The sequence below is a fragment of the Carya illinoinensis genome, chromosome 3 (assembly GCF_018687715.1).
Source record: "Carya illinoinensis cultivar Pawnee chromosome 3, C.illinoinensisPawnee_v1, whole genome shotgun sequence".
NCBI lineage: Eukaryota > Viridiplantae > Streptophyta > Magnoliopsida > Fagales > Juglandaceae > Carya > Carya illinoinensis.
The window spans coordinates 167,126-190,084 of NC_056754.1; the positions used below are offsets into that span (position 1 = coordinate 167,126).

The following is a 22,959-nucleotide window of genomic DNA, read 5'->3' on the forward strand; positions in this document are numbered from 1 at the left end:
CATGTAGTATTTGATGAATCTAATTCTCCACTCTCCAAGAAATCTATTGATGAAGAAACAGAAGGTATAAATAACACAGAAAGTCTCAATCTCAACAAAGAGAAAGTAATAGAGGAAGTTCAACATGGAGCCATCAGGAAAGATCATCAAAATTTAATACAAGATGCAACCAAACAGTGGAAATTTGTGAAAGATCATCCAGTGGAACAAATTTTGGGAGAACCTTCACAAGGTGTAAGTACTCGATCATCTCTTAGAAATATTTGTAATCATACTGCTTTTCTATCTCAAATTGAACCCAAAAATATTGATGACGCACTTCTTGATGAATCTTGGATTCTAGCTATGCAAGAAGAGTTGAATCAATTTGAAAGAAATGATGTTTGGACACTTGTTCCTAGACCCAAAAATCATACTATTATTGGAACAAAATGGGTTTTTAGAAACAAGAAAGATGAGTCTGGAGTCATTACTAGAAATAAGGCTCGACTTGTAGCCCAAGGTTTTAATCAAGAAGAAGGAATCGATTATAATGAGACATATGCACCTGTCGCAAGATTAGAAGCTATTCGAATGCTACTTGCATATGCTTGTTATAAAGATTTCAAACTTTTTCAAATGGATGTTAAAAGTGCTTTCTTAAATGGTTTTATAAATGAAGAGGTATATGTTGAGCAACCTCCAGGTTTTGAAAATCATATTTCCCCAAATCATGTTTTCAAACTCACAAAAGCACTATATGGACTTAAACAAGCTCCTAGAGCTTGGTACGAGAGACTCAGTGGTTTCTTGATTGAAAAAGGTTTTTCAAGAGGAAAAATCGACACAACTCTTTTCATTAAATATGAAAATGATGATATTCTTTTGATTCAGATTTATGTTGATGATATAATATTCGGTGCTACTAATGAAAATATGTGTCAAGTTTTTGCTAAGACTATGCAGGAAGAATTTGAGATGAGCATGATGGGTGAACTTACATTCTTTCTCGGATTGCAAATTAAGCAAGCAAAAAGTGGAACATTCATCAATCAATCAAAATATATTAAGGAATTACTGAAGAAGTTTGGGATGGAAAATGCTAAGGAAATTGGAACACCAATGAGCCCATCAACTAAACTTGATAAAGATGAATCCGGTAAGCCAGTTGACTCGAAGATATATCGAGGTATGATTGGTAGTTTATTATATTTAACAGCCAGTAGACCAGATATTATGTTTAGTGTGTGCTTATGTGCACGTTTTCAATCATCTCCAAAAGAATCACATTTAATTGCAGTTAAGCGCATTCTTAGATATCTTAGTGGTACAATTAACCTAGGGTTATGGTACCCTAAGCACACATTTTTCGATCTAATCAGCTACACAGATGCAGATTATACTGGCTGTAAAATAGATCGAAAAAGCACTAGTGGAGCATGCCATTTCTTAGGTCATGCATTAGTTTCCAGGTTTAGTAAAAAACAAAATTCTGTTGCACTATCTACTGCTGAGGCAGAATATGTTGCTGCGGGTAGTTGTTGTGCTCAAGTTCTCTACATGAAGCAACAACTTGAAGATTTTAAACTCAAGTATAATCACATTCCAATCAAATGTGATAGTACAAGTGCTATAAATCTTTCAAAGAACCCAATACAACATTCTAGAACTAAACATATTGAAATAAGGTATCATTTTCTTCGAGATCATGTGCAAAAAGGCGATATAATATTAGAGTTCACAAACACACACGATCAGTTAGCAGATATTTTCACAAAACCTTTACCAGAAGATAGATTATGTATGATCAGAAGAGAAATAGGTATGATGCATGTTATGAATATCTCTTAAAAGATAGACCAGAGTCAATAAAAATAGAGATAGATTTTTTAAATACTTTTACATAAACTTGAGATTCTTAGCCTCATGTTTGAGACGCTCATTCTCTTCATACAATATCATGTCATTCTTATTCATGGGAACCGGCAAGCGGAATGAAAAATCTAATAAAGATTTTAACTGTTTATTCTTCTGCCGAATGATTCCTTCCCTTGTATGAGACTCTTGAACAATTCGTTGAAGTACAACAATTTGTTCTTTGAGCCTTTCAACTTCATGATTTTTAGCTTGTAGCCGCTGAGAAAAAGCAACAATAGAGGAAGAGTAGCGAGTTCCAAGACTCACCAAGTCATAAATAGCATCAGAATCTGACTTATTAGTCAGATTATTATTTTCTTGCTGCAACATGGCACCAATGGCAGCTGCAGAAAGGACAGGAGGTTGAGATGCAGAATGCCTCATGGATGGATCTAGAGAAATGTTAGAAGAATGAGCCATTGAGAAAAAAATAGAAGGCTTAAAACGAGAATGCTGAAGGAATGCAGATGAGTTATAGAGATGAGATGAAAACTTGATGCGGATTGGATGAACTTCAGAACTGATTTTATAGAGATAACATAAAGAATAAGATAAACTATTTTCTTTTTAAATCTTATTTAGTCAAAAGAAATACAAGATATGCTGGACACACATTGTCAAAAGTTTTCTTACTAACCCAGCGAGATTAACAGTAGATTGTCCCTATTTTTCTAGTAAACGGTGAACCTCTGCTGTTATCTGCCGATGTTGACCTTGTATTTGAACCCTTTCTCGTTCCAGCTCCTCTATTCGTGGTTGCAGATCATGAGCATACCAATCTGCAAATTTTTTCAACTCTTGGTTTTCTTGCTTTAGCCTTTTATTCTCACTATCCTTATTAGCAAGCTTCTGTCGTAACTCAGATATTTGCATGTTAAGATGATCAATCTCACTCACCCTCGCCATTAACTTTCGAGACAAGATCGTAACAGAGGCAGTATATTGACTACTGAGCATTCTTGATTCTGCAATAATCTCAGAATCAGCCTTACTAGAAAAACGGTTCACTGCTCCTATCATGGTATTGACCGCCTCAGGAGAGAAGATTGATGATTGATGCGTCAAGGGTTCCTGATTCAAGTCTGGAACATTAGTGGAAGAGAATTGCTCAGCCATTCTATCGTTGTGAAAAAACAGAACTCAGGTCAAGAAGTGATTATTTTTTTGGCATCCGATAGATGAAAATGATCATTTTTTTATAGAAACTCGGAGCCTTCAATCCCGTTTGTCAACAACATCAGGCGATTGTTTAATCTTCAGCCGTATTAAATTCATAGAGTTAGGCCTCGAGGCTTTGCAGCACTTGTCGGGTCACGGACGGCTCCATTTTTCAACTATCTATAGTGTCTACTAACGCACCATTTTCTTCAGTCTATTTACTTATTGCGGATCCTTTTTAATGATGCCAAAAGGGGGAGAAGTGTTAGACTAGAACATTAACACTGTTTAAATTGCTAAACTTGTTATATATGCTTGGAATTATATTTATACTTTTGCTTGAAAAACTAACGCACATTCTTAGTGGGAGCTTAAGTATTAATACAGGTTTCAAGTTCTATCAAGTATTTGTCATCATCAAAAAGGGGGAGATTGTTGAACCCAAGATTTCAAGTTTTGTGTAATTATATATTTACACATAGATTTTGATGATAACAAATGAATTCAAAGAATAAAGAAGTCTCAAGCTCAAGTTGTCTACACAATGGAGTCAAGCACATCAAGGAAACAAGCATGAGCAAGAAGGGAACAAATTCACATTAAAATTATAGAGTAATGTTGTAAATCTCTTCAAAATTCGAAATTAGGATTAATGCTCAAAATTAATATTTTATCATAAAGCATTAAAATACATTTTCCACATGTGCATGAATATTTTTGAAAATTATATTTGAAAATTTTGAAAGATGATTGATTGTCATCTTTTGCATGTGCATGCCTTGATTAAAGAGTTGAACTTTGAAAATATTAAAGATGATTGATTATCATCATTTCCATGTGCATGCCTTGATTAAAGGGTTGAACTTTGAAAATATTAAAGATGATTGATTGTCATCTTTCACATGTGCATGTTTTATTTGAATATTTTCAAAAGTGATTGATGCTTTTTTAGACTTATACAAAAAGTAAAAGATTAGGTTTGAATTTTTTGAAAATGAAAGTGTGCTCATTTTGTCATATGCCAAAAGTAAAAGATTAGGTTTGATTTTTTTGAAAAAGTGAATGATGTTGTCTTTGACAATTGAAAAAGAAGAACCTTTTATTTGAATTCTTTGAAAAAGTGAATGATGTTGTCTTTGACAATTGAAAAAGAAGAACCTTTTATTTGAATTTTTTGAAAAAGTGAATGATGTTGTCTTTGACATGTGAATCTTTTTAAATTTGAATATGAAGTCTCATATGCGTATAAATAGATCATTTGAGAGCTTCACATTCACAACACCAAGAGCATACAACATTCATTCAAAGCTTTCATTCTCTCTTCTCTAAGCATTGAGCCTTAATCCTTGTTCATTTTGAGAGATATAGTTTGCGCTGTATTGTTCTTATTTCACTCATTGAGGAGTATTTTCTGATAACCTACTCACTATCAGCTCTTGTATCAAAAAAAGGGTGTGTATAACCCTTGTGTGTGTAGAAAGTATTCTACACGGGGAATAGTTGAATCACCACGTGTAAGGTGATTGCAAGTGTAGAGGGTGTTCTACACGGATCCTTTGTAGCGGTATTGTTCAAAGGTGTAATAGGTTTCTATCTCCACCTGAAGGAGGTTGAATAGTGAATTTGGGAATCCTCAAGGGGTAGCTTGAGGCGAGGACGTAGGCAGTGGGGCCGAACCTCGTTAACATACTGAGTTTGCTTCTCTCTTACCCTTACTTTTTATATTTATTGTTATTTCATATTTTGTTTATATTTTATATTATATATTTGATTTATAATTGTTATTTTTTTTATACAACTCAATTCACCCCCCTCTTGTGTTAGTCATCTGGGCAACAATTAATAATAATAATTTCTTCTTTTAATAAATAAATAAATTTATTTTCTTCTATTTCTTTCTGCTATATATATCATCATATTTTATGAAAAATTATTATCATTTCTGATAAAAACAAATTATTTTCCTTTAATCTTTAGGTATGAAAAATAAAATATTTTTTAGGTCTGATAAATAAAATATTTTCCTTCTCTACTTTGGTTCTAAATAAATACTAATTATTCATAAAACACTGATAGAAATAAAATTTCAAAAATTAAATTATATTCTTAAATACAACGGTGACTTTTATATAAACTTGATATTTTTTATTCACTTTTTATTGTGTTTGATATAACTTTTGAAAATTTATGATAATTTTTTTAAAAAAAATTTACTTATTTTCTTATTTAACATTTAATACTAATATGTTTTTTTTCAACTAGTACACGTAGTGCCCTTCCTAGTATAAAATTAGGATAATTATAGGCTTCCCACTATTTTATTACTCCTTTACTGTTTTAGTGTATTTGAAATTTTTTTATTATTTTTTTAAGTATTGTTTTAATATTTTTAATCATTGAAAAAAATTTAAAAAAATATACAAAGTGAATGTATAAAGTGATATTCTTTTACCACCATTTTCTTTTAGTGAAATTCTTCTTCCCGAACTCTTTCCAAACACCGCAAACCAACCAACCAACCTATAGCATAGGATGTCGTTTGTGTGCGTGTAAAAGTCTGAAAATGATCGGTTAAGCTCTCTCTCTCTCTCTCTCTCTCTCTCTCTCTCTCTGTGGCTATTCATACGCAGTTAACGCGTTTGTTTCATTTTTCATGTTCTTTGCCTTTCTGCGTGCAATTACTGCAGTTATACAGATCCAGGATCAACTTGCCTCCTTCGCCTCTGCGTATTTAGCTCGGTATTTTCTGTTTTACTTTCAGCTTTTGGCTTCTTTGGTTATCCATCTCTCTCTCTCTCTCTCTCTCTCTCTCTCTCTCTCTCTCTCTCTCTCTCATGCTAAGCTTGATCTAGGTTTTTGGTTAAAAGATTAGAGGGTTCGGTTTGGCTGATACCCTTCCTCGAATATTAGTATTTGGATATTATCTCGTATGATGCAGTCTGAGATTCGTTGACTTCGTTTAAATTCAACTGACACCGGGCACCATGGTCATAGACCCATTTGAATCTCCATGCCCTGGAGATATTTGGTCTATGCTTCTTTTCCATGTTAGATACGGTGCTGAATTCAATCGCAACTAACCTTGTATAATATTGGCAACATCTGTTGAATTCAATATTTCCAAGCTATTCAGAGTTCATCAATCACCTCGTGCAAATGCTTGATTATTCATCCAAAAAGTGAAAACGAAAGACGTATGTTCTTGTATGGAGGTCCTCCATCTGTACACCTTATTTGAACAATGTCATATGAATCAGACATGTTGCCATTTTATATCATAGTATTTAACTTCATCTGCGTGATTAAGGCCTGATTTGTTTTCACAAACCATCTCATTTCATCTCATCTAATTATTACAATTTCCCAAACTCCCAAACAAAATACAAAAACAATTTAACTGTTTCAAATCCCAAAATAAAAATTATATTAAAAAATTATATTCTAACAATATTTTATTCAACTTTTATCTCATCTGTATAACCAAATGAGGTCTAAGCAAATTGATGTCAAGACGGTTCGTTCACCGTGTGTTTCTCTATATTTTACCAGTCTAACTAAATTCTGAGAAATCGTTATCAATACAAAAGCTATAACCATCAAATTGTTTCAAACAACCCATATGTGTTCTGTCAAGTCGCTGTTTATACTTTGCATCCATGGGCAGCTTCCGGTCTACAAGATAAATGAACATTACATACTGATATCACATACCTTCCAATTTGGTATTTGACTATTTGTTAATGCCTCATTTTTCCTCTGCATCTTTCGATATATTATTGAAGCACCTTCAAAGATTAAGAAGTCAACACTTCTTAAAAAAAAAAAAAATTTAGAAGTCAACCAATAACTAATCTAGGATCCTTGGAATGTTGAAATGATCGTAACACTGTTTGCTTTTAACTCTTGCAGTTCAGCAGAGGAAGACTATTGGGGTCTCTGATTTCAGGTGAAGAAGTGATTAGTAGCTTAGCAGAGCTTTGAGGGCACATTATGTGGAACGGAACTCAGAGTGTGGGTGAATGTTCTAGCTCAAATTCCTTGAGTAGTCAGCAGGATGTTGAGGATGATCGGATGATTGCTGTTGTACTATCTGAAGAGTATGCCAAGTTAGATGGGGCAGTTGCTAGACGCCTTCCCAAGCTGGCGCCTGTTCCTGTAAGAATACTTGCAATAATTCAATACTGAATACTACAAAATCTTACTCAACAAAAAAAAAAAAAAAAAAAATTGAACAAAAGATCTTTTCTCTTTTGTTCTACAATTGGAAAAAAATTTGAATAAGAAGACTTACCTCTTATGCTTTGTCATTTGGAATTCACTGTTCTCACTATCTCTTGCTTAATTGCACCGACCTTACCCAGCATCCATTGACTCAAATGAGATCTAACAAATTTATTGTCAGAAAATAGTTCAATGTATTTGCGTGCGTGATAGTTTACATGACCTTATTATTGTGTGAATCTTTGATTTCTCTGATTATTTCTGGCTTCATTGATTAATCCAGCATGTGCCACGAATAAATTCCTACATCCCCAACTTAAGTGATGCAAGTTTAGATCACCAACGCCTTCTCCAAAGGTATGTATTGTGAAATTGACATTGGAAATTGCACTAAATATATCTTGAGGGGAGAGCAGATTTAGGTGAGAAGTATGAATAACAGCTTACCATCCTTTTTGATTTTTTGGAAAAAAATGCTGGAAAGTATACACATGCTCTTGCATGCAGATGAACATTGATTTATGTAATTAAACCTTTTTTTAGGCACTCAAGTATGTGTTAAATAGTAACATCATGACCGTTGAAAGATTCTATACATCTGCCCTTTCTCAAGGCATTTCTTTAAACGAAGACTCCATATTTTCCTCTTTTTGAATGGGGAATATTTCTCTAAACATGAAGTGTGAACCAAACCCATGTTTGAATTGAAATTAAGATACTGCTGCAACTTCTTCTCTTTTGAATTAGATAGATTCATATCTGAAAGAGGTTTACAATAAGTTTCCCTTCTCCCCATTGAGTGCAATGAAGGACTCTCGCCTCACTTGCCTGTTTGACTCTTGGCATCATCTACTTAGGGGTGGCAATATATGACATGATCTGTGAATCAAACACGATCACGAACATGACACGAAATAAATTGGTTTAGGTTTGATATAAATGGGTTTGGGTAATTAAACCTTGTTTGGGTCAATTGCGGGTCAACCTGCGAAACCGGCAATCAATCAACCCATATAACACGAATAAATTCTATTTTTAGGTTTTATAAATATTTAGTCTTATGTCTTTTTTTGTTGTTGGGAATAGGTGATATTAATATTAGTATTTGACTACGTTATATCTAAAACTATTAAACATTTTTTGTTAATATGTAATTTTATTTTATGAAAATATTAGTTTTCTTATATATTATTGGTTTGGATATTGGTAATAAAATATTTTATCATGAATCTAGTTGTAATTACGAATTATTTGTATATTAATCCTTGTATTAGATATGAAGTTATATTAATTGGGTTTAAAAATAAATATACGCAATCCATTTATATGAAACGGGTTGAAAAGGGTTAAATGGGTCATGTCCAAGTTAACCCAATAAAATTTAATTATTAAACGGGTTAAGCGAGCATGCCATGTCACCTGTTAATTAATGGGTTAGGTTCGGGTTTTAGTGTCCAACCCATTTAATTAAACGAGTCAGGTTCAGATTGACCCATATAGTCTGATACTCATGACTTGACACGACCCACGAACTCAACTTGCCACCCTTACATCTACTTGCTTTTCAACCTAAGTGATTTCATAACCAGAAAGAAAGACATCTTTTTCGAGATCAGTCCCGTCCTTAGATGTAGTTTTCAATCAGTGAGACATTCAAAGAAGCTATCCACATTCACTGAATGTTAAAAAGGCCTAAACAAGATCCTGACTGGATGCAATATGTTGTGCATGCAGCCATTTTTATGTTAAGAGTATATGATCCAACTACTTGATACAATGACCTCTTAGACTGCGTGCTTCGGCATCTTGATGCAATCATATCGCTTCTCAACTACAACTACTCGAGCATGGAAAATAAGCTACATACAGACATGCACCTTAGTAGTTTTCTGTAATTTTGGCCAACATTTGATTAGTTATGGGGAACTTTCTGTGTGGAAAAAAGTGGCAGCTCTATTGGTGTCTTTATGCATGAAATCAGTTGATCATGGAAACTATCTCAAGTCTCCAACGATATTAGGAAACTTTACGTGCTAGATTTAAAATTTCCCTCTTTTTTGGATGGCAAGAATGAATCATGGAGAATGATACTTTTGGAATGGATGGTGAAGGTGTCAACACGGGGGGATTTGTTTATGAAATTAGAGTTACCATCTAATTCAAACTGGTGTAGGAAAGGTGTTGTAAGATAATATTTTAGTCAAATTGGTTTTTTGGTGCATATATATCCCTAACACTAGGAGTTATCTATAGGAATCAATGTTTAGAAGTGAACTTTTATCCTGAATCCATTCATGTTTGTCGTTCTGATCGAACTTGCAGACTCATTAGGTGTCAATGATGTGGTTATTATCAGCAATTTGAATCAGGGAACTTTTCTTCCTATGCTTAACTTGTGGTAAACTTGAAGAAAATACTCCGGCTCTCCGTAAATGCTTCGACCGACAGTCTGATACAGAGCTCTAGAATCCTATATCTTGAGGCAGACTATAGATTCTCTGTTCCTTGTTCTCTTATGCATGCACGTGTATTCTCAACAAAAGTTGTTCTTGCTTCTTGGAAAAGAAAATGCTCGCCATATGCATACATGAATGTTCTGTATCATAATATGTTTATTCATATCTTTGCTATACATTGATTTTTATTTATGTATTATTTCAGTATCAGTGAGGATGAATATATAGTCCTAAGGCTTATACCTCAGTACTTTTGGGGATGTCTTTTACACTATAAAGTTAGAAATGATCAATATAGGGAAATGTAAAGCCACTGCAATTGGGTTGAGTTTTCCTTCTTAAGTCTTCATATTGAGTGGATTAAGTAATATATGGGCTAAAAGAAATTTTTTTGTCACTTTAACCAGGCTGAACGTCTATGGTTTATATGAAGTGAAGGTCTCTGGGGATGGAAACTGCCAGGTACATGCAATGCTGCTGTGGTAATGCCAAAATGTTTTCTTCAGCGTACATTGATTTTCCCTTATATTGCAGTTTCGTGCACTTTCAGACCAGATGTACAAGTCGCCTGAGTATCACAAGTATATTCGGAAGGAGGTCGTGAAGCAGGTAGAGTGGATTTGCTATGGGGGAAAAGAGTTTTGAGAAGTTTTATGGATGAGACTTTAGTTTCATTACCTCGTAACAACACTTTGAGAAGGGTGAATGAAAGTCTTGAGTAAAAGCATAAACCATTATTACCTCCATGGTTGTCACCATTACAACATGGTTGATTTTAATATTAGTGTCACTATCATCTTCACCAGTACCACCACCCCTGCTGTCTTTCTGAAACAATGCAAAAATTAGTGCTGTTGATTCCAGTAGTACCACCTCCTTCCTTCCTTTCTGTGGACCATCACCACCATACTTAACCACAATTTGCAGTGACAGTTTGTACTACCATCAGTATTTTCATTCATCAACAGACTATCACTACCACCACTGTCATCCTTTATCACCGGCTCCTACTGTGACTTGTCCTTTAACACCTTATCACCAAAGGTGACCCATAGCCACAACCACCACCTGCGTTGACTTTTTTTTTGTTTATCAACTCCCAACTGCTTTACCACCAACATTGGCACATTTATTTATTTTTTAACATTGGCATATCACACTGGCATAAACTACCACTTCCTGTAACAAAAAAACTGAAGAAGGATGAGAATCAAGACAAGTTATCCAACTGATAAGATTTATGCCCAGGAGAGCCAAATTTCACTTCGCCCCTTAAGAACAAGGAAAACCTAAATATGATTACATTATTACTTATAAATAATTGAAAGAAACTAAATTATTTCATTTCCTGTTCCAAGATTTCCAACCTGTTGAATCAGATTTGTCAAGACCCTTGAATGCTACTTGTTCAAGTCAATTAGATTTATCTCATTACGTAGTGCTAAGTTCATTATTTTCAAAGTTTAGGTACCACTTAGATGGGTTAAGTCAAGAAGCTCATCGCTTGAAATAGGAAGTGCTATGTGCTTTCAACGTAGATAAAATAGAGGTTGCAAATATACATTGTGTTAAATATGTGAAGTGAATGGTTAAAAATATTCTGCCCATCTGAGTCGGGCTGAAAGCCCTATGGTCTTTCTAATAAATTATCGTGAATTTGAATTTGCTTAGTTACACTACCTTTTTCTGTTACAGCTCAAAGACTGCTGTGCTTTATATGAAGGCTATATCCCCATGAAGTATAAACATTATTACAAGAAAATGGCTAAGTATGCTAGTTAAAGTTCATTTTTTCCCTTTTTTTCTATAGTAAGCCTTGGAATATGTGGATGCATTTATACTGTGGCTTATTAGTTATTCGCCAAAGGACTGGTTGTATCCTAATTTCTAATATGCTGAATGATGCAGATCTGGGGAGTGGGGGGACCATGTTACTTTACAGGCAGCAGCTGATAAGGTCTGGAGTTTTTCTCAAAACCACCATAATTTGATTTCTGTAAGAGATTTAGGTGATACCTGCATTGTTTTAAAACGACTTTCCATGACACCCCTTCAATCATCCTTTTTTGTTTTATTTTGGCATGCTGTTAACTGCTAAGGTTTAATGTCATTTTATGCAATAAAAAGTTCCTTCTTTATATGCAGTTTGGAGCGAAGATATGCCTTTTGACGTCATTTAGAGATACTTGTTTTATTGAAATCATGCCACAGTACCAGGCACCTAAACGTGGTAAGACTGGAAAGATTAGTACTGTCCTTACTCCATGTGACAATTTTGTTTGGTTGATAACATCTCAGTACATGAAAGCATTTATGACTCCCAGGCTTGCTGGCCACCATACTGCCTCCAATTTCACCAAATCAATCCTGCTTCTGACGCACTACTGATAATTTTTTCCCCATGTTTTTACCATGTGGATCACTGTTAGGAAAAAAAAAGTTTTCAAATGCTCTCTATGTGCAGGATGTAGTGGTGGTTGTTTTTTTGTTTGGGCAGGAATCACAACTTCCATCATTGACTCCAGTCTCTAATGTGTTCATGAGATACTTCAATTATAACCCTAAATTTATTTCCTAGCATACTTGGTATACTTTAGGGGCTATCAGATTGAGAGATTTTCTCCTTAAATTACTTGCGGGAAACTAATTGCCGTGGGCATGTGCACCCCCGAATTAGTTAGGACACTGTTCCTGGACAGTGCAGACACCCATTGCCAATAAATAAATAAAGAGTAGCATAGTAGGCAATAGGTTTTTGCATGAGTTTTGGCTTCATTTGTATCCCTCCAAAACTCCTGTACTTGTAAGGATTATAAATAAAGCTTCTTTTATATTATATATATATATATATATATATATATGGGGTCATGGAATAAAGTTTGTGGGATTAGTTTATTTCTTCTTTGTTTTTTCAGATATTTGAGAAAGAAAGTACAGCTATATAGATTAAAAATCGCAGGCCCTTGAAAAGTTTTTTTATTTTACCTGATTATTAGGTATAAGGGATTCATGTAATTCGAAATGTCTAAGATATATGGTAATATATACCTCGTATTCCTTATGAATTGCATATTCTCACAGTTCCCATTTTTTGAACAAAATGATGCAGAGCTGTGGTTAAGTTTCTGGTCCGAGGTTCATTACAATTCGCTATACGATATCCAAGGTGTGTTTCATTTAAGACCTGAAGTTCTGACGGTAGCCTCTAATCTCAAATGTCATACGGTTGTCGAGGAATATTGAAGAATTTGATAATTTTTTTAACTTGCTTTGTTTTCTTGCAGATGCTCCAATTCCCCCAAAGCCTAGGAGGAAACACTGGTTGTTTTAGGTGTTCGTTGTGGCATAGCTTTCAGGACTTCGAGAGATTTGAGAGTATATTTTCTAACTTAATATCCCTCTTCCAACCCCCTCTCTCCAATTTCGTACGTTTTCATAATTCTTTTTTTTTTTTTTTTCAGTATCTCTTACATTATCTTATGAGCAATGTTATATACAGTTATGGAATTGCAAATACCGCGCAATCGCTTTGAAAAAGAATGGGGTCTACGATTAAAAAGTTAGTTTTTTTTTTTTTTTTATGTAGGTCCCATATTAATTCATTTTTTTCAAAACGACTATACGCCACTTGCATAACTACGACTGCAAATATCATTTCTCTTATCTTATTTTTAGAGAAAAAGATATTTACAATTGCGAATTATGCAACCGTCGTGTAATTATTTTAAAAATAAAAAAATAAAACATTGGACCTACATAAAAAAAAAATTAATTTTTTAATAATAATTTATTTTTTTTAAGTGATTATGCAGCGTTTATATATTTTACGATTATACGAAAAAATGGCCAATATGAATCTAAGATTTCCTAGTGAAATGTGCAGTAAATCCCTGCTGAATATCAGAATGTTAAGCAAATTTCCTCAAGCCACGGAGCCCGAAAAAGAAACTTTCGAATCTGAACTCGGACAGTACCGACCATTTGTTGAACCGGATTAAAATTGAAACGCCAAGGGAGGAAAAACAAAATTAAGATACATATTATATCTTTTACCGTAACGTCAATTGATGGTTTCAATAAGCTAGGAGATCAAACTGTCGTGAGAGTAGTGACATGATTTTATTCATTTTTAAAGACTAAAAAGCATGATTTATCAATTGATTAGAATCTTATAACTCACATGCATACAGTTTGTATTTAATTTCTCAACTTGTGTGATGCAATTGCAAACAGTTCTTATTAGCAGTGTGTTTTGAACCGGCGCACGCGCTGAAGTTGAACCGAACGTGGTGCGGCTAGCAGTTGGAAGTAGCGGAAGTTGATTGTCATTGGTGGTGTTGGCCCAAGAACCGGTGCACTTAAGATTTTATTAGTGGCCATTATTGGGGCTATAGTACGTAATATGCATAGGACTAAGGTGAAAAGATAGGATGAATTCCGACGAAATGCTATTGAATTCAGGAGGGCTGGTTTGAATGTTAAAATGAGATGAAAAATATCATCTTGTCTCTGTATTTTAATATCACTTAAATATAAATATTTTTAATTTTAAGTTTTTATCTAATCATTATAATTTTTTTAAATTTTCAAATAAAATATAAAAAATAATTTAATTTTTTAAATCTTAAAATAAAAATAATATTTAAAATAATATTATAATAATATTTAAAATTTAAATTTATTTTTATTCAATTTTTTTCTTAAATCCTAATAAAATGTTTGAACTTAAATCATTTTATTACTATTTACAAATAATTTCATTATTATTCACAAATATTTTATCTCATTTTATTTTTCAAGCATTCCTTAAAGTTAAATTATTCTATTTTTAACATTCATATCATTTAAATAGTACAATTTAATTTATAAAATGAGATGAAATACTTAACTTTAAGGGATGCTTGAAAAATAAAATGCGATCCCGAGTCCCCCGGATTGCACGAGCAGCTCTTTATGACGCACGATATCATCTGCACCACAATTATCGAGGCATGCCATCATCGATCGGTTTCTGCCCTTCCTTTCCGAGCATGTTATCAGACGTAACATCGCAACAACATACACCACCACCCAGTACTGCGCCCAGAGGCGAAAGGTCCATGGCTGCTTGATTATAATTTTGTTAATATTTAAATAAAATACATATTTCTCAGGCAACTAATCCTTAATCCTACGGATTTTATTTTACGACTTAGGTTGGTGTTTAATATTTATACGTACGTTTAAATTAGCCCTAGCACGCAGGAAGCACGTTGACGTTAGGTTTCTAGATAACTTTGGCTATACCGCCGTACTGTAACTAATGCATCCATAATGCCATAAGCATGTTGACGTTAGGTTTCTAGATAACTTCGGCTATATTTAGGTTTCTAAATACATGCATAATGCCAGAAACAGATCGTTGTCCTTTCTTTCTTTGAGAGAGGTAAGGCGGTGAGTTAGGGTTTGCGGATTTACAGATAGCTGGCAACTTGAAGTATAGAACCATGGCCGAGGAACTGGAAATTTTGTGGGCAGGGCTAAAGCTTATAGAAAAAGAACGAGAAGAAGTGAATTTGACAGAGGATGAAACAAAAAGAGCAGAAATTCGAGGTCAAAATTGCTTGGTTATGCTATTTCTAATGGACAAAAACATAAACAATGAAGCGTTTGGCCATGACCAAACTGCGGAATCCAGAAGGATGGATAAGCTTTAAAGAGGAAGGGAATAACAAATATCTTGTGGAATTTCATCAAGGAATGGATATAGAAAGGGTTCTAAATGGGAGACCTTGGTATTTTGATAGAAACCTTAACTGTATTCAAGAATTAGATACCAACACCTCTCCTGATGAAATGAATTTCAATTATGAAACTTTTTGGATACAAGTTCATGGTTTACCTTTCACTGCTATGACATATGAAGGGGGGTAAGAATTGGAACTACAATTGGGGAGGTTATGACAGTGGATGTTGATGAGGAAGGAGTGGGATGGGGAAAATACCTAAGGGTTAGAATCAGGTTGGACATCACAAAACCTCTTCCTAGAGGTCAAATGATAGGGTGGAAGGAAAACAAAGGTGGATCGAGTTTAAGTATGAAAGACTTCCTTTGTTTTGTTTTCAGTGTGGAGCCATAAAACATATTGATAGAACCTATGCTTTGGAGAAAAGAAGAAGAAATCTCACAAGTATGGGCATAACTCAATATGGACAATGGTTGAGGGCCTATATCAACACTAATAATGGGGTGGGAGAGAAAAGGTTTGGATCAAGAGGAAGTAAGCAAGCTAATTCGAAAGCATATTCTGGGACAGATATTTATCAAAAAAAAAAAATATTCTGGGACAGATGAGGAACAAGCAGTTATTGGCTTAAATTCTAATGAGCTATGTATTAAAAGTGGTTTTATTATAAAAGACAGTATTACTGACATTATGGAACCTTCTCAGCCTAGTGATAAAGTTCAGGCAGATCAAATCTCTGATCAACACCTTCTCTTAAAACCAGCAACTAACAAAGGAGAATGGGAAGGTGAAACTATTAATTTTTTTAGGGAAGGTGCAGAAGGCAATATTACAAATGCAGAGAATGGGAAAAGCGTAGCACAAGCTGTTAACCCAGAAGAAGTAATAGAAGAAATTGGGGTCAAGAAGACAGGATGGAAAAAAAGAGTCAGGCAATCATTTATGGATAAGGTAATTGAAATGGAGCCCAGGGACACTATGCAGAATGAAACAGATACAAAGAAAAGAGACATAACAGAAGTGAGCCAGAGTGTTCAACAGGGTTCCATTAAGAAGAAAAAAAATACACTCGATAAGGAGTTTAACTCAAGAATAAGAGGTGGTGGCTTCTGAGCAGCACCACCCACAAAAATGAGGTATTTGAGCTGGAACTGTAGAGGGCTTGGGAACCCTCGATCAATTCAGGAGCTTCATCTTATGGTGAGGCAAAATCACCCAAATTTAATTTTCCTCATGGAAACTAAATGTAAGAGGGAGAAAATGGAAAGAATCAGAAACAAATTGGGGTATGACAGGAGTTTTATTGTAGATAGTGAAGGTTTTAGTGGAGAAATTACTATGTTCTGGAACACAGTGGATCATATAGAACTGGATTCCTACACTAGATATATATATATATATATATATATTGATGATCATACTAATGGAAAAACCTGGCTCCTCATTGGTTTTTATGGAAACCCTTGTACAGCTCAAAGAGAGGGGAGTTGGTAAGTGCGAAGGCTTTTGAAACCTGTAAATAACAAACCTTGGCTCTGTATAGGTGACTTTAATGAAATACTATACCAACATGAGAAGTTTGGAGGGGCCTCGAGAGCTTATGCTCAAATGAAATCTTTTGGTCAAGCTTTACAAGATTGTTGAGTTGTTGGACATGAGATATAAAGGTCACAAATATACTTGGTTCACCAACAGACAGGCCAATGAATTTACAAAGGAAAGATTGGATAGGGTGATGGCAAACCTACACTTCAACAGTTTATTTCAAGACATACAAGTTCACACCATTGCTGCTTGTACATCAAACCACAACTCACCCTTTGTAAATATTAAAACTAACTCCTCTGAGGAAAGAGGAAAGGAAAGAGTCTTTAGACATGAGTATAGCTGGAGAAAAAAATCAGATTGCCAAGATCTAATTTCTGCAGAATGGACTCAAGACATCAGTAATGGGAGTACAATAGAATCAATGACAACAAACCTGCAGAAATGCAAAAATAAGCTCATTAACTGGATCAGATCCCAGCAGCAAGCAACAAGAGGAGTGATGGAAGCAAAGAAGGAGAAATTGAGTCACCTGCAACAAAGAAACAATGTTGAGGATCTGCATGAAATACAACAAATAAAAAAAGGAAGTGTCTTGTATGCTGGAGGAGGAGAATCTAAAATGGCAGTAAAGAGCAAAAGCAAACTGGTTACAATTTGGGGACAAAAACACAAGCTATTTTCCAAAGTGAGCTTCCCGAAGAAGGAAAACTAATCAAATTAGGAGATTAAAGGATGAAGTTGGTCAGACATATACATCTCCTCAAGAAGTCAATCAGGTTTTTCAGATCCATTTTAACTCTCTTTTCACCACTTCAGATCCTACAGATATTATTGAAAGTATGGAACCTATGAAAAAACGAGTAACTAATCAGATGAATCACAAGCTCCCGCAAGAATTCACTTTCACTGAGGTTAAAGAAGCAATTTTCAGTATAAAGCCCATGGGATCACCTGGACCAGATGGTTTCTCAGCTGGATTTTATCAACAACATTGGCAGATAATAGGAGATGAAATCTGTGTAGCAGTAACAAGGGTTTTGAATACTAACAAATGGGACAGTTCGATCAATCACACATATTTGGTTCTCATATCAAAGAAGAAAAAGCCAACTCAGGTTGCTGACTACAGGCCTATCAGCCTGTGTAATGTGATCTATAAGATCATGTCAAAGGTGCTAGCCAACAGATTAAGGATTATACTACCAGATATCATCTCAAAATCTCAAACTGCATATGTGCATGGGAGATACATTATTGATAACATAATAGCAGCTTTTGGAATTCTACACTCGATGCATAGCAGATTGAAAGGAGTTGAGGGATACATGGCTGTGAAAATAGACATGAGTAAAGCATATTACAGACTAGAATGAAATTTTATACAAGATGTAATGGAGACCATGGGTTTTGCTAATAGATGGATACAGCTTATTCTCAACTGTACAAAATCAGCATCATACTCCATTCTAGTAAATGGGAATCCTCAAAATTCTTTTAAACCATCGAGTGGCATAAGACAGGGTGATCCACTATCACTCTATCTTTTTATAATATGCTCATAAGCTCTCACACAGTTACCCAACAAAGCAGAGAACAAGACAGTCATTTCAGGTTTTCCAATAGCAAGGGGTAGACTTACAATCAATCATATGCTCTTTGTAGATGACATTTTTTTTCTTTTGTAAAGCTTCCACCACAAAATGGACAAGACTTCAACAGCTCATTGATCAATATGAAGTGGCCTCAGGTCAAAGGTTGAACAAAGAAAAGTCATCCATATTTTTAAGCAAAAACACTAGAGATGATATAAGAGGAGCCATTTTAAGTATAGTAGATATAAAAAACTACTAATTCTTATGAAAACTATTTGGGTTATCTACTTTGATTGGCAAATCTAGAGTTCAAGCATTTCATAGTGTGATTGATATAGTGAAGGGTAAAATGTACAATTGGAAGCAACATTTACTTTCGAGAGCAGGCAAAGAAATCGTTCTTAAAGCAGTCATTTAAGCTGTTCCTACATATTCAATGGCAGTTTTCAAGCTACCCAAAGGTTTGTTGAAATAAATAAATAAATTGATGAAGGGTTATTGGTGGGGACAAATTAATCAAGAGAGGAAACTCAGCTGGATCAATTGGAGTCAAATGTGGAAATCCGAAGCTGATGGTGGGTTGGGATTTGGAGAGTTAGAAAATCTTAACTTGGCTTTGTTAGCAAAACAAGGTTGGAGGCTAATGCAATATCCCAACTCCATAGCAGCACAAATTTTACATCTTAAATATTTTCCAAAAATTGACTTTCTCAATGCCAAGTAGGGTTGTAATCCATCTTATATATGGAAGAGCTTGATAGCAGCTAGACCCCTACTCAAAGAAGGAACAATTTGGAGGATAGGCAATGGCAAATCAGTCAAAATCTAGTTTGACAAGTGGCTGCCAAATCCACATCATTCAAACCACAAAATGGGTTCAATTCTCCGTTCTCAAAAAATATGGTTGAGGATCTCATTGATCAAGATACTAAGGAGTGGAACATCAACCTGATTAATGAAATCTTTTTAAAGGAAGAGGCAGATGTTATTAGACAGATACCTCTCATTCAAACTGGCAGACCTAATAAAATGATATGGAGAGATACTACAAATGGACTTTTTAATGTTAAGAGTGCTTACTACCTCCAAGGTGAATTGCAAGAAAGGAAAAAAGGGCAATGTTCAAAGAGTCCACGATAAAAAGAAGACTGGACCAGAATCTGGAACCTGCAAATACCTTCTGCTACAAAAACCTTTTATGGAGAGCATGTCTGAACTTACTACCTACCAAGGTTAACCTGTGCAAAAAGAGGATTTTGACTGATGATACCTACCCTTTGTGTTTAAGAGAACCAGAAACCACAGAGCACATCTTGTGGGAATGCATTGCTGCAAATGATATTTTGGGACAAAGTTTAAAGCACATTCAAAAGAGCAAGACATCATGTCAAAGCCTCAAGATGTTACTAACAGAGATGTTCAGAAAGCTTGAGAAGAAAGAAATGGAGGAATTGAATTTGATCTTATGGAATATATGGCGGAGAAGGAATCAACATGTTTTTAATAACATTCTGATTGGTCCTAAGACAATCCTAAATAGAGTTCAGCAAATGAAACATGACCTCGAAGGGCTACAATCTGCAACCAGAGCCAACTTTCAAAGCCTTACAGGTAGAACCGCTAACTAGCATTTACCCCCATGAAATTTCAGCAAGATAAATTGGGATGTGACAGTTGACAGGGAAAATAACAAGATTGGTATAGGGGTTGTAATCAAAGATGAGGAGTGAAATTTCTTGGCATCTCTGAGAAAGAACCAAACTCTGTGTTACGATCCGTTATTAGCTGAAGCAATTGAAGCACTCATAGCTATAAATTTTGGGATTGAGCTTGGTATGAGAAAAGTTATATTAGAATGTGATTCCAAAATACTAGTCAGTGATGTTCAAACACAAAAGGAAGATGACAATAATTATGGGATGACTATATCGGAAATTCGATCTAGGATCAACTGTTTTGATGCTTGTGTTGTTAAACATGTTTATAGGGAACAAATGTAATAGCTCATGAGCTGGGGAAGAATGCACTGAACATCAGAGTGCATTGTAGAATTGGAGGAAACTCCTCAATATTTAAGAACTTTGTAAATGTTTTCAGTTATATGAAATGAACATTTCAAAAAAAAAAAAGAAAAAAAAAAAGGAAGAACTGCCTCCACGCAGTACGTGCTTATTTTGTTTCTCCCAAAATTACAAAATTTGTCTCTTTTATTGAATGAGGTGTGATACAGTTAAATCCAATCACAACCCAATTACAATTTTTGATAAAATAATATTTTTTTAAACATTTAAACATGTTAAATCAAAATAAAAGTCAAACTAAAATTTTAAAAGGTATATTATTTTAACAATAGTGGTATAAAAATTATAAATAAGTTGGTGGACTATTTTTGTAATTGAATATTGGAAGGGTAATGATATCCACTCAGCACATTTCACATTGTAAAATAAGGGTATTTTTGTAAAATAATATTCCTTTTATAAGGTAGTTTATAAAAATATCTCTCATTTTTAAATATTGGTTTGTAAAGTATTGGAAAAAGTGATGTGTCACTTTAGTCATAAAGAGATTCTACAAAAATAAACACACAAACTAGTATGGCCTGATTTTTTGCATGTTTGGAATTGCGGTGGAAAATATAGCAAGTTATTTACTGTTTTGTAATCATATGTTTAAAACCCTTTCAAATATATTGCATTTGTTTAAAAACAAATTTAAAAAGTGATTTCTAATGTATAAACAGCAATAATTTGATTTTTGTTTTTAAAAGATTATGACTATATCTTTAAAAGTTTGAAAATTATAATTCTCTGGTATGGGTGTTTTCGCCTACTAATAGTCTTTTCAAATTTTGAATTACATTTTAAATTATTCGAAAAAACGCATTTGAGAAAAATTATCAAAATAATATTTTTCTTCAAACATACTTTTTAGTTTAATTCAGATTTAAAAGTACTTAATATGTAATATCCAAACAATATAATTTTTTCGTTAAATAGCTTTTAAGATTATTTAAATATTTTTTAAGACTCCTAGAGTAAGCTCAAACAAGCCCTTAGTAAGTTAGATTATAAACTTACTTTTATTGTAAAGTAGATTTAAAGTATTATATGAAATCATGTTAGTCTGCGAATTTACTCTTATACGATCTCTTTGTAGATGTAACACTTCTCTTTTCTATATTGAAATCTTATCCATGAATAATAGTATTGGTGTTACCGGTCTGATTTAGTCCAGCTTTTCAATTTTAATATATTATACTATATTATATAATACTATAGTGATAATATATTATAGTATATTATAATATATATTATAATTGTATGATAGACTATAGTGACATATTATAATATATTAGCCCGAGAGAGAGAGAGAGAGAGAGAGAGAGAGAGAGAGAGAGAGAGAGAGAGAGAGGGTGTTGGGCTTAAGAGGAATGGCGGGAAAGGGAGAGAGAAGAGAAGAAAAGAGAGAAAGGAAAGTAGAAAGCGTGGAAAAAGGGAACGGCCGTTGGTGATTATTTGTCAATAAGATATGGGTTTGATCAGTATACAATGACTCGCCAAGTTTAACTCTTCCTTTTGATTTATTATAGCTCAAAGTCTCATTTAAATGACTTTAGCTAGTTCAATGGAGTTGACTTAAGTAAAACTTAGCTATATTTTTTACTTCACTGGCATTTGGCTAATCTAATGCCAGTGCTTAGCTAGAGTGGCAAGCAATAACCACTAGTCTGATCCGATGGTGGCAGAGCCACATACAATATTCTAGTATTGTAATTACACCCAATGGAATCGGGACAAAAATGGGTATATGAAATATATTATAAAACTATGAATTCTTTTACTTGTTGCACACAGTAGGAAAGGATGGTGCTAGTGTGCTACTCAGCTTTGATCGTTGGGCGTGCCCACTAGACAAGTTTAACTTTTTATTTTTTCTTCTTTTATTTTTTATATTTTTCAACATATTTAAATATTTTTAAAAAATAAAAAAAATAAATTAATACACTAAAAGTTACTTCCTTAACCATTAAGTAAAAAAAATTAAATAAATAAATACATTAACTGTCAAAATGAGAGGGCAAACTCATGGAGCATACTAGCATTTTCCTTAAGAAAATATGACAAGAAAACCCTTCTCACAACTGAACCCATAATACATTCTTGAGACCCATTATAACAAGAGTAATGTTAAATACAGTTTGCAAATACTATACGCTTCTTTTTTAAAAAGTATGGTCCATCATTAAAAAAATAAAAAAAATTTTATATGAATCCTATATTTTCTCACTTTTCAAAAAGGAATATACTTGTGGTGTTTGCAAACTCTATGATTGAAAATATCATTTCTCTTATAAAAATT

At 34.0% G+C, this 22,959-nt stretch overlaps 1 protein-coding gene across 9 annotated transcripts; it reads left to right on the forward strand.

Moving 5' to 3' along the window:
• Positions 1-5,522: 5,522 nt before the first annotated feature.
• On the forward strand, positions 5,523-14,283 carry LOC122302211 (OVARIAN TUMOR DOMAIN-containing deubiquitinating enzyme 12). Of its 9 annotated transcripts, none has more exons than XR_006240403.1 (12): positions 5,631-5,793; positions 6,964-7,209; positions 7,559-7,632; positions 10,139-10,193; positions 10,266-10,340; positions 11,427-11,500; positions 11,640-11,688; positions 11,877-11,961; positions 12,841-12,897; positions 13,016-13,106; positions 13,193-13,290; positions 13,615-13,910. XR_006240403.1 is itself a non-coding variant. In XM_043113346.1 (11 exons), exons 3-11 carry the CDS (start codon positions 7,045-7,047, stop codon positions 13,060-13,062), a joined length of 681 nt encoding a protein of 226 aa, XP_042969280.1. In that variant the 5' UTR covers positions 5,523-5,624; positions 5,742-5,793; positions 6,964-7,044; the 3' UTR covers positions 13,063-13,170. The 9 variants fall into 9 exon arrangements, 7 of the variants coding, with proteins under 7 accessions (XP_042969280.1, XP_042969281.1, XP_042969283.1 ...); XR_006240401.1 differs by having other exon boundaries at positions 13,231-13,290; XM_043113346.1 differs by lacking the exons at positions 13,193-13,290; positions 13,615-13,910 and adding an exon at positions 5,523-5,624 and having other exon boundaries at positions 5,742-5,793; positions 13,016-13,170.
• Positions 14,284-22,959: the final 8,676 nt, after the last annotated feature.

Bases quoted from the DNA above. Each gene is read 5' to 3' on its own strand.
- LOC122302211 (XM_043113346.1), top strand. From the start codon at position 7,045: ATGTGGAACGGAACTCAGAGTGTGGGTGAATGTTCTAGCTCAAATTCC. The intron at 10,341-11,426 runs GTAGAGTGGATT...TTTCTGTTACAG, and splicing joins GGAAGGAGGTCGTGAAGCAG to CTCAAAGACTGCTGTGCTTT. The intron at 12,898-13,015 runs GTGTGTTTCATT...GTTTTCTTGCAG, and splicing joins TTCGCTATACGATATCCAAG to ATGCTCCAATTCCCCCAAAG.